At 31.7% G+C, this 12,160-nt stretch overlaps 2 protein-coding genes across 2 annotated transcripts; both read left to right on the top strand.

Moving 5' to 3' along the window:
* Positions 1 to 7,310: 7,310 nt before the first annotated feature.
* LOAG_03005 (hypothetical protein) lies at positions 7,311 to 7,967 on the top strand (the record flags this gene model as incomplete). The annotated part of the gene is made up of 2 exons (XM_003138542.1): positions 7,311 to 7,448; positions 7,773 to 7,967. 2 exons carry the CDS (start codon positions 7,311 to 7,313, stop codon positions 7,965 to 7,967), a joined length of 333 nt encoding a protein of 110 aa, XP_003138590.1.
* A 2,639-nt stretch (positions 7,968 to 10,606) lies between these two features.
* On the top strand, positions 10,607 to 10,783 carry LOAG_03004 (hypothetical protein; the record flags this gene model as incomplete). The annotated part of the gene is made up of 1 exon (XM_003138541.1): positions 10,607 to 10,783. The coding sequence occupies one exon, from the start codon at positions 10,607 to 10,609 to the stop codon at positions 10,781 to 10,783; it is 177 nt and encodes a 58-aa protein (XP_003138589.1).
* Between the last annotated feature and the right edge of the window lie 1,377 nt (positions 10,784 to 12,160).

Here is a 12,160-nt window from a genome sequence, read left to right as displayed (position 1 = left end):
ACTGTTGAACTTATAGGTGCCAGTAGAATCTGTGAAGTGATGTTTTCATATTGCTGATATCTTGTATTTGTTGAAATAGTTCAAGTTCTTAACTGCATTTATTTTACTTTCACTTTCCTTCGTTAACTTTTTGATTTATAATATAAATCACTATCTGACTTTTGGTTACAATGTCCACTATAAATCAGTACTGTAATCCTACTTGGTAATTTTTCCCACTGTGTGGTTCGCTTCCGGTATGTTTTTTTCGGTAAAAATTTAGAAATAAAGTCTATTTTTTTGTTATATTCCCTATCCCCTTTTCTTCTTTATTGCTTTGTTTTTTTTCTTGTTTTTTTGATAAATTTGTTTAGTGTGATTGTTGCAGTTGCACTCCTTCATCTTAGTTTCTTTTCACATAATTTCTTTGTGACCGAATTTGACACAAACACATATATACACACAAAGATTGAATCAGTACTGTAATCCTAAGTGATGATTTATTTGAATGATGTTTTCACATAATGGAGAATCGAGAAACGTGAGTTTTCTATAACATAACAGGCGGTGAATTTTGATAATTAGTACTATTTAATAAAAGCGCTGTATTGGGCGATAGCCAGTATAGCACTGGTTTTCATGGTATTGTGCTGATTGATTTCGAGAGATCTGTGAGTGTTTCTGTTTGTAGAGGAGCATAATTATAAATTTGATGTGTGTAAGTACGGTCCTTTATGCGAATACAATATGGTATACCTTGATTCGAAGGTCACATCCGTCTCCACATTATTCCTGGTCTCCTTTCACACAAGTAGTACGTGCAATCATCCAACGATAATTCCGTTTACCTTATGCTGCTAGTATATCTCATATTTCTATTTTATGGTTTTTTACCCAGAAAAATTACGTTCATGTTTTCTATCCACGCTGATCACCATCACACGTGTTTTCTGGAATAAGGATTAAGACAGCCGGAAATTCTCCGTCCTTATTGTTGGATTAAAATGCAATTTCCTGGTTAAAAAACTTTTGGTTTTCTCATGTCGTCTTTTCGTACTCTTCATTCCATATTCAATGACATTCACCATTGACATTCCTGAAATCCTTAAAAGGGCAAGTTAATTGGAATCTATTGGAATACTGAAATATAAGAATCAGTTTAAGATAGAGAAATATATCAGATAAGTAATGCAGTGAAAAGGGAATAACTTGGCAGGTGTCTCCTTTACATCTCCATATACTATTTGAGCCAATTACGAGATATTTTAAATTGGAACCAGTGATTTCTATTTGCTGAATTGCAAGGAAAGTCTTTAAAACTGTGTTACCAACTAGGTTCTTCATTTATAAAATGAAAAATTATTGACTATCCACCAAGCATTAAATAATTGAGTATTTTGTACGCTGGAAATGAATTGCATCAGGAAACGGCTGCTATTAACAGAGAGTGTTTTGAGCGCTTACATTATTGTAATATACCTGCTAGAAGGGATGGATACCTGTTTGAACAAATTAATGCTTCGTGCTTACTTCCTCTATAATTCTGTGTTTAAAATATCTTGCACTGCTTTTGTGCTTAATAAATTGTTGCTGAAAGGATACAATGATATATATGTATGTGTTTCATTCTGTCAGATCTTGTTTACTTCCTGACAATTACTTTTTTGTACTTGATTTTATTTATTGCCATTTCATCATTCAGCTCTCAAATTACACTCCACATTCCTGATCTTGCTTCTAACAATTTCCTCATCTAGTAGGGTAATTCGTCCCATCGTACTTTTTCAATCCGCTTATTGGTTGACGAAAAGCTGCTAATTCACTTTCTTTAAAGCAGTAAGATTTATCACTAGCGATCTCTCACCTCCATGATTGAATTATGTGGGATAAAAAGATGTACGGCTCATCTTCATAAAAATTTAAAATGTGTAATGTTTTTGTTTCTTTTTTCAAATGATAACAACTGATTTTTTGCATCGGAATTAATAGAAATTCACGAAAGTACAATTGAAGCTAACGAAATGAATGTTGCAAGTAATTTTAAAACCGAATTAGATCAAAAAATCATTAAAATTGAAATCAAATAAAACTGAATTCACCCATAGAGGATTCTTTTTCTTTTATTTTTTGCATTATAACGATGGTTTTACTCTTCCAGAGAGATGATTGCGTTTATTCAACAAATGTTTGTAGTAATTGTTCAAAAGAAAAAAAAAAAAAAGACGGGAAAAATGAAAGAATAGTTAACAATACCCGGCAAAGAAATGGCCTCGTTTTATGACCAGCAATACAGTTCTCATGCTTCATTTCATTTTAGTTTAATGTTCGTGGAACTTTTTTGAAATCTCTCATCATTCCTTCATCTATTCTTTCACTCAGTGGACACAGTAATTATTTTCTGATACTCAGAAAAGGTTTGATTAAGAAATCTGTACTCATTCTCCTTCCTCTCTCCCTTTTTCTTTATTTTCTTTGTTATAGTAAATACCTATAATTTGAAATATAGATTGCCAAGCCTATAATATTCCACTCACTTCATAAATAAGATTTTTGAACATACAAAGTCCATTTCAGTTTTTCATTTGGAAGTGTTGATGCAGACCTTCCACTTTCTCCCCCACACTGTCTTTTTTTCCTCCAAAAAAAGAAAGAAAAATGAAAAACAAATCAACAATTTATGATTATAGGAAAGTTCAATGTGGAGACAGTTTTCGTGAATATCTGAACTTGTATTTCGATAGTATTCAAAGCTGCTTATATTTTGCAATTTCAAGTAATGGAAAAAAATGAATAATTAAAGGTGCCTGCTAAGTGGAAAAGAGTCTCCAAATAAGCATTGACGGTGCATGCACATATCAATCATTCCTTCATGTATATTGCAGAATTTAAAAGTGCTCTTATAAACTGTCTTTCATGTTGATCTTTGTTAACCATTTCTATAGTAATTAAGATTCAAATCCTTTTGCTAATCTTAGGAAAATTAGTCATCATTTTTGGATTATCCAAAAATGCGAAAAGATTTATTGATGAATAAGAAAGAGAAAAGAAATGAAATTGCACTTTTTTCTGAAATGCAGTAGTTCCGAAAGTAAATCAGAAACTTGAAATACGCCATACTGAAAAGAATCACTTCGACATCTGAACAGCTTCTTAAACATGACCACTGAAACTAGTGAAATGATAGTTGGTGAAACTCTCAAGCCGTATTCACGCTTTTGTTCACCGGTTAAGCTTAACTAGAAGAAGTTGATTCTTCCATTTTCATGTAGTCAACGTCCGGATATTACTTTCGGTGAGGGATTTAAGTGGGAAGTTAGCGGTGAAATGCGAAAACATAACTTTTGAGTAATACTGAGAATTTATTGAAATGAACAGGATTTGTTTTACGTATCCTATCTAATTATCATAGCATTCTTACGAATTGCTGCGACTTTTCTCAAGGGACTGAGCCGAATAATTTTTTATTGAAATCAGTATGAGCAAGCAATTACAGTTCTGGTTAACGATTTGTAAATTGATTTGGAGCATTTTATTTCATAGAGAGAAAACTTGTCAATTGAAGATGAACCATCACTGGATACTTCTTCTGCTTGGGATGTCAATTTATTATCCAATTTCAGATACGCATTTTGACCAGTTAAGCGGCCAGTAATGGAAAGCTGAATGAATCTCATTTTCTTCATCTAAAATATTGTTGTCGCAAAATTAGTTACTGATTGACAACCTATGCACTTCAGGTTTCCAAATTTAAGTTTGCAGTCATTCTAATCACAACAAAATAGCTATAATTATTAAGCTAGGAAGGTCCTAAACCACTTAATTTTTGTAATTTTCATAATTTCATGAAAAACTCTTGATTTAAATTTGAGACGAAGAATTTAAATTGTTTAACATAGCGATTGAGTAGTGTCGCGACTCGGCAAACTCTAAACCTGAAAATGCCAGGTCGTCTATTGGCTAATAAAATAAAAGGTAGAATTACAAAAGATCAAAATCAAAAAGGAATCATTTATTCCAGATATCTGAAACATATTACTTTAACTTCACTGAACTTCAGGGACGGAAAGTTGAAGTAATTCTTTGGAAGATGAAGCTTACGCCTTTTATGTTTCTTAATGATTTGTTATTATTACTAGCTGAAGACTTTTATATCGATTTATTTTGTCTGTTCTTTTAATGCATAGATTGACTAATTTTATTTATTGTCGAAAAAAAAATGTCTGGATTGATAGAGACTTCAAATTCTCATTTTTCTTTCAGATTCTTATTTTTCTCTTTTATTCTTCATTTTAAGTTTAAGCGCTCTTTGCTGTGAGCTATGATTGTCACCTGAAATAATTCACTTCTTAATTTATCTTTCGTTTATCACAACAAATACTGCTTTCAATGATAATAAAATTTAGATACTATAGTGAGGAGAATGGCACAATGGAGATATTTTGCAAGCAGAAATTTGCAATTATTGCGGAAAGAAGGTTTTTTTTCATGGATGGGATTTTTTCCCAACTATCGAAATAACTTGATAACATCAATCAACTTCTGCGAACGAAAATAAGTAACGGCGTTTTTCACCTTACACTTTTTCAGGATATTTCGGTATGAATTGCCATCAGTACATTTTGTAACAGAATCAAACCTGTTACTTGCTGCCGATCAATTTGATTATTTACCTCGCAAATGAAATGCTTGCTACCTACTCTTTAAAGGCTCTTCTTGTTCGATCCAAAATGAATCCATGCCATAATGATTCATAAATAGAATCCATGTGCATATGAGATGTTCATCTTCAAGTGTTGGATGCTTCATTAATGATTTGATTCTCTTACTCTTTGTCATCTGGCTTATCATGACTATTCAGAAGTTTAAATTTGTTTTTTTACCAGTGATGAATTTACTCTATCCCTTATAAAATGACGCAGAGGTTTTTTACAGTTCGAAGGGCATCAGTGTTAAAACATTGTACTTATTCAACTCTTATTTTGTTCCATCATTTCTCATTTCTCACAAAAATTTGATCACATTTTAAAGTGTTTCTGAACATTTGAGCAAACATAGGTAATGATTAGAATCAGTAAGTTATTTTCGGTTGAAACATTTCAAGTCGAAAATTGACTTAATTGGCTAAACTTTTGAACACATTTGATTAAAAAAACAAATTTAAACAAAATCAAACAAATTTTTTGAAACATTTGAGCAATTTAAAGAAGTGATAATTCGTTATTTACTAATTAATAATAAAATTAGTATTTTTGCTTCAGTAAAGGTTACCAATTAATAAATTATTATCAGTGAAAATTACTGAGATTTAATTCCAGTTTTGCACTGATCTGTAAAAATTTCGCATTACTGAACGAAACCAGATTAAAGAGTAATCCTCTTCGCTAGTAATATTTGGATATAACCCACAATAACCAGACCCCGAATCGCACCTGTAATTTCTAGGTGTTAATTCATTTATGCTACCAGGGTATATCCTAAGCTTAAAACTTGAAGTGCAAAATTTAAGCTCTTTTGCTCTGCTAAAATTGTGAATTTCTCTCGTGATATACTAACTGTTACTATTCTACCTATAACTGCTAGGTTAGCCAAAATTGTCACTGTTTTAATGAAAGTTTAAGCTGAAAATTGACATGGAGTAAAACAGTCCTGAATTGTATTGGCAAATTATCACTCACTTTAGTGACACAAATTTTGACGAAATGTTGAGGAAGTCGGTCCAGTTCAGAGTTTCCCCTCAGTGTTCTGAATACACTCTGGCCTAAAAATTGTATCAAATTATAAGAGTACAAAGCCTGAACTTAACGTTAAAGTTATATTCTAAAAAAAGTACTACATCAGTGGAACTTTTGGAAGTAGAAATGTTGAGTCTTTTTTTTGAGTTTAAAAATTCGAACTAAAACAAAACAATAAGTCGCAATATTATATTGCATTAAGTTCCATAATCGTGAATACGAAAAACTGATATTAAATGCACTGAATCACTCAAATTCTTCCAACAGTAAATAGCTTTTAATTTATTCATTTTACAGTCATCGTTTCCTGTTTGTATAAATCATTTCTGTTTGCAATTCCTGTTTGTATAAATCATTTCTGTTTGCAATCAAATTTATTTTTTGCATCTCTGATTTAAAAGATTCTTCCTTCTCTTCCGCTTCCAAATTTTCGGTAATCAGATTTGTACTTGTAGAAATGTTTGTCACTTCCGACTGATTATTTTTATATATACTAACCTTTCCGATGCATACATGTGAGAGAAGTGGATACTTAGGTCAAGTTTCTTTTTGCTTGTCAAAATATTGAAAAGGTATCAAATGACTAATTACAGCAGTGATCAGTCGTACTGTTTGTTGATGAGATCCATTTCAATCGAGATGTGACTATTTTCATCATATTTTAAAATATTTTAGAAAATGCAAGGAAAGATGATGATTTTCTAATTATGGTTATTATTTTTTAGTGCCTTAAAAAAGCTAACATGATTATGTGCTAATTACCTTCTAGTGTGCAGGCCTTTGCTTATTTAACACTTTTTTTAATGCTTTAAGCACTTTTTTTTCCTTGTCTATTCTTATCCCTCCCACTAAACTCTAAAGTGTCAACATGGAATAACAGTTAGAGTGGCGGAGATTTCGAACATGCTAATAGGCTACAATTATATAATTATACAATCAGTGGTGGGCCCATTTTCGATCAACCGACCAACTTCACACTAATGTTAATGGACATCTGATCATGAAATCATACTTCAATTGCAAACTGTTCCTTCTCCTCTTATATTTCGACAGATGTCTCCCTGAACTTTCCTATTTTTCGTAGTTTTAATTTTTTTAAAAATATACTCATTTCAATCATTTAGCATTTTTTATACAAATATCAAGTAAGAGTACAGGTTGATTAACTTGCAGATAGATCAAAGGATATAGTTATACAGATAGACCGTAAGTTCGCTTTTAAAAACTTAATGAATCCCGACTACCTTCGTCAGTTGAGAAGAAATGGATGGATTTATTCTCCTTTTTTCTTTTCTAATATGAAATGAAAAGCATATCCTTATTTTCTTTCTCAGTAATTAATGTTTCATCGATCGCTGTTCCTACTTTCGACTGGTCAAATTTGAGGGGACTTATTTTTTACTTGGATTCTGAATCCTTATTTGGATTCAGATTTCACAGAACTGTTCATTTTTACTTTGTGAATTTTGTAATTTATGTGTACTTGAATAATAACAAAATCATTGACTACGTATTGTTTAAGTTTATCATTCTCAATACGCAAACAGGGTGATGTTTTATTATCAGTAGGAAGTGATAGTTCAAAGTGGTATTGCAGAGATGACAATTAATATATTGTTACTAATTTTGTTGACATTATCAGTCGCTGGAGCAATTCAGTGTTATTCAGGAAGTCAATTACAGATTACTGAATGTCCGAGTATCAATTGCATCAAGCACTCACTTGGTTTTGATACGGTATTTGTCCAGTTTATTTTATTTCTTAGAATTTTTAACTACTTCACCAGTAATATATTAATTAAATACTTTTTATTCTAACTGAGAAAATTTGCATATTAACGAACGATTTTCACAAATTAACGCATATATGTCCGCCAAAGCGTTGCCTATTTCGTTCGAATTTCACTAATAAATTGTCTCGTTTCATTAGGTAGATAAGAAAGAAAAATAGACAACAGTCATATAAAAACATTTGCAGTTGAATTTGAAAAAAAAAATGAAAAATTTGCTAATTCATATATTTATAAATGTTAAAAAGTGGAAGGTACAGTATTTCTTCAGGCAAGGTACTGTGATGGTACCGGTGGATCATCTATCTGTCAAACGTATCGTATATTTGAAGCATGTGAAACAATTCCTAACCTGGGTTACATCTGTTGCTGTTCCAGTAACCTTTGTAATTCTGCTCAATCTCTTTTCATGTTCAAAGTTCTTCTACCAGTATTGACTATTTTATTATCAAAAATAATATTGTGATATGGTTTATTCAAATGTTTGAACATATTAGGACTTTGCATACAAATCTTTCTTTACTGGAAACGCAAAAAACTTGAAAATTTCAATCAGTTATCGATTTTGAGCAGACTGATATACATTGATAAGCCAACATGCTATTGTAAACTCAAAGTTTGGCATATTTAACTTAATGGAATCAATGTTAGTAAATTTTGATAACAGATTAGAGGAGTACACGTCTTATTCTTTGGATAATGTTCCCAGAAATTCTTCCCTATTCTACAAATGAAAATTTACACTGCCGGAAATCATTCATAGATGTCATCAATACGGAGAGGCGCTTTTGCTGTGCATTAGTTTACGTCCCTTTTTAATAATCATGAAAAACTGGTCATTGTATGCGAAAAATTATTTGACTTGGTTGAAATGAATTGTGTTTTATTGATGAAAATTAACAGATTAAATTTATTTTGCTTTAACGATGAAACTTTAATACGATTTGGGAATGATTTCAGAAGATTAATTTCTGACTTTGTAGATATATACAGTAACTTTTTTCTATCAGACAAGCGTTTGAACACTTCATTTGTGAAAATTCAGGATTTAAAAGGGGACGTAAACTAATGCTGTACATTACATCCTCTTCTTTGGTGAGCTATTTGAATTTTGGAACAAATAATGATTCTCTTGTCAAAATGGTTCAAATTTTTGCTTAGGTATATAACTTTCTTAGCTTTTTTCACTGAACTTTTTATACTTTATGATATTCTGTATGCGAAACCATTTATTCGTCTCATGAATTAAAAGCTTTAATCCTTATGTTTAACTAAAATTACAGTATTTGTTGTTCTGCAAATTATTTTTTCGGCACATTAAAGTTTGAAATTCGTTATAAAATGAGGGCTATCCAGGAGTTTTACGATGGGAATTTGCGACTTCTATTGAGCTACTAGTAGGAGTCCCAAGCAGCAGGATGAGGAAGGTAATGAGTCTCAGGTAGTGGGATAAGGATGGCAGTGAGCCTCAAATAGTAGGATATTTAGCTGATAGGATGAGGAAGGTAATGAGCCTCAACTGATAGGTTGAGATGGTGACAGAAGCTAATAACCCTATAAAAGGTGGAATATTAGGAAAAAGAGCAATGCTTCATAATTTGAGCGGATGAAATAGGATTAAATTTCACCCAACATCTACTTTTCCTATATAGAATGATCATAAATTCTCTGATTTGCATTACTACGAGTTTACTGCTTTATACAATGACTTCTTATAATATATTGGTAATTAGCATAAAACATTCGATACAAATGGATATTGTCTTTTTTTCGATTTTCATTGTCAGTTTTTTGTTTGCTGTTTAAATCTGTCGCATTCTCGATTTCTTCTCGAGCTTCAGAACCACTTCTGACTTTCGAAATTAAGTTTCAAAAATTGGTAGTGTGACGAAGCATTCTCAGCTTTTTTTGAAGGAGCAGTAGGATGACTATCGGACCATTATGCTTCGATGATAAAGTCGAGAAACACCGAAATTAAATTTGGAATTGAGAAAGCGTTAAAGTTGAATACTGTCTTGAATACTTGATGTTCAACTAACTAGTTTATATGTAAATATCATTTTTGTACTGAAATAAATGCACTGTTATGAAAGACATTTAACAGATGGAATAACTTGTTTAGGATCGATGTGTCTATGCAGCAAAAAGAAGTCGGAAGTAAGACTTGAGGCTCAACTTCCATTCTCAATACTCGAAGTGCCATCAATGAATTTAATAACTAAACTGTATAAAATTTATGGAAAGAAATTGGAATCCGTAAAAATTCTAGTGATAAAAAAAACTTTCATTAATTAACTGATTGCCTTACCGGCTAGTCTTAGCATAATAACAAGGAAGTACGAAAATACAATAGTACAAGATTGAGAAGGATATAATTTTAGAAAAGTGAAAAGTATCAAAAGAAAGCAAAGCATGCTTAGGTGTCATACGAGTCAAGAGTTCTTTTTTCTTCATTAATCGAGAGGAAGAGAATTGGTGAGAATTAACAACCTGTTATCGAAGTGACCTGTAGTGCCATTGCAGTGGGTAAAATTAATAATTCAGGTTTTAATTCATTGCATTAATTTTTTTGCACAAATATTCGTTGCTGTAAAAATCAACGATATTTCATAGATAAAAATAAAAAATTCTCCGCAAAACCAAACAATCAGAAAGAGAGCCGGAATTCCATTGTCCAAGGAAGAACTGAAAAGTCAGTTTGAAGAAATACAAAAGGTTGCATTAATCTTGTTGCTTACCTCACTCCTGAAAGAGTAACAAGTCAAGTGTCAACCAAAAACTTATAATAACAAAACTTACAACTGTCTACTAGTAATGACTAATACTGCATTGCGTGATACGCGTGATGATTTTAAGGATCAACCTCAGGGGATACTCATTTGATTTTTTTATGCATTAAGGCACTTGGCGTTGAACTCAATTCAGCGTTTATTGATCGAATTCATTAATCCAAAGAGCTTGAGTGTTTATAAAGAAAGGTATTCTAGTAATTATGGCTGTTTTTCACGAAATATTTCAGATTTTTTTAAAATTATTTGGAAAGTAAATTCCTTTTTTTAATTATTTTTTCTCTGTCAACAAGTTATCTATTTTCGAAGATACACTATGCTTTTAGATGATTTGTTATTCTCACTGAAAGAATTGAAGAAAGCGCCAAAAATAAGGAGTAGTGTGAAAAGCGGCAGTAAGGAAAATATCAGAGGTCAAAAACGTGGATCGGATACGGATGATGACACACTTTATCCAAAAGGGATATCCATGTCCAAAAATGAAGGCGATTAAGGTGAAGTGGATGACGACATGGTAATATATAAATTTGAAATGGTGTTGGCAAAAAAAGACCACTGTTTCCCCATTTTTAATTAGTTTCGGAAAAATATGCATATTATTTGACTGTCACAGTCCCTAGAGATTATCAGTATTCTGGACTCCATAAAAAATAATCTGCAAAGATAATTAATTTGTTAGTTTTAGCAACTGGGAGAACCAAATTCGGAGAATTATATGTACAATGAGCAGGAAATACTATTTGTCTGCCACGATATGATACGCTAATTAAATAAAATGCTGCCATTTCATAAATTTTACAAATCACGATTTTATATTTTAAGTTATTCTCAAAAAAGCATTCCAAACTTGAGCATCGAGAGGAAGTTCAATTTCTAGATCTTTGGATAAAATGTAATATCGTATGGAATATCAACTACTGTTTCCTGAGAGAGCCAGGCTTGATGTAGTTTTTGTTCAGGCTCTTTTTGTATCAAGTTTAATGTATTTCACATGTCAACAGCTTTTATCTAAGCATGGAAGAAGATCAAAACATTCATTGGTATGCATATATTGGTATGCAAACTTGTTTGCATGGTAATGAAAATGCCATTTATTACAGGATGATATAAATAAATCTAGCGATCTGTCACTTATGGAGGTATAAATCAATAATTGAAGATCAGGAATAAGTATTCAAATTTTGACGGGTGCAATCTTTATTTTTGTTGATTGAGGTGTTCCCAACTTCAATGAATTTATTTAAATTGTGGTATTGAAATTTAAACTTTAGGGTGCTCAATCCCAATTTCGTTTAATTATTAAAGCTGTTTCCGATTTTTTTTTCGGAAAAAATTTGATAATTCAAAAAATAAGAATTAATTATTAAGCTCCAGAAATTGTAGTCGACCGAAACACTTCAATGCGATCCGTATACGCCTCTCGAAGAACTTGAGAAACAGGAATGTTTCAACTGTTAGACATTACGCAAAAATACGTTCCTTACAAATGCGTTATCTATGTCGAATAAAATAGAACGTAAGAAAAGAAGGAAACCAAAATCACCGCACGTTTCATTCCTTATATTTAACCTCCTCCATAGCCACACTTTTTACGGATGTTTCATTCTTAAAAAATATTTTACTGATTACTTTCCTTATCACAACAACCAATGGGTACATGTATCGGACAGAGACCCGCATATCTTACAAAACCTAATACAGGTGCTATATCTTATGAAACAAAATAAATTTTCATGAAGATACCCTACTGCGATGAATATCCGAGAGTAGTATCTTCACAAAGTATTTATTGCAATAGCAAAGTGACATTTAATGAAAAAGTAATTGACATAACTAATTGGGAGGAATTCGCATGATAAGCAATTAAGTC

The sequence above is a fragment of the Loa loa genome (assembly GCF_000183805.2).
Source record: "Loa loa unplaced genomic scaffold supercont3.40, whole genome shotgun sequence".
Classification (NCBI taxonomy): Eukaryota; Metazoa; Nematoda; class Chromadorea; order Rhabditida; family Onchocercidae; genus Loa; species Loa loa.
The sequence above is the reverse complement of the archived record's forward strand: the minus strand, read 5'-3'. Positions and strand labels throughout refer to the sequence as shown.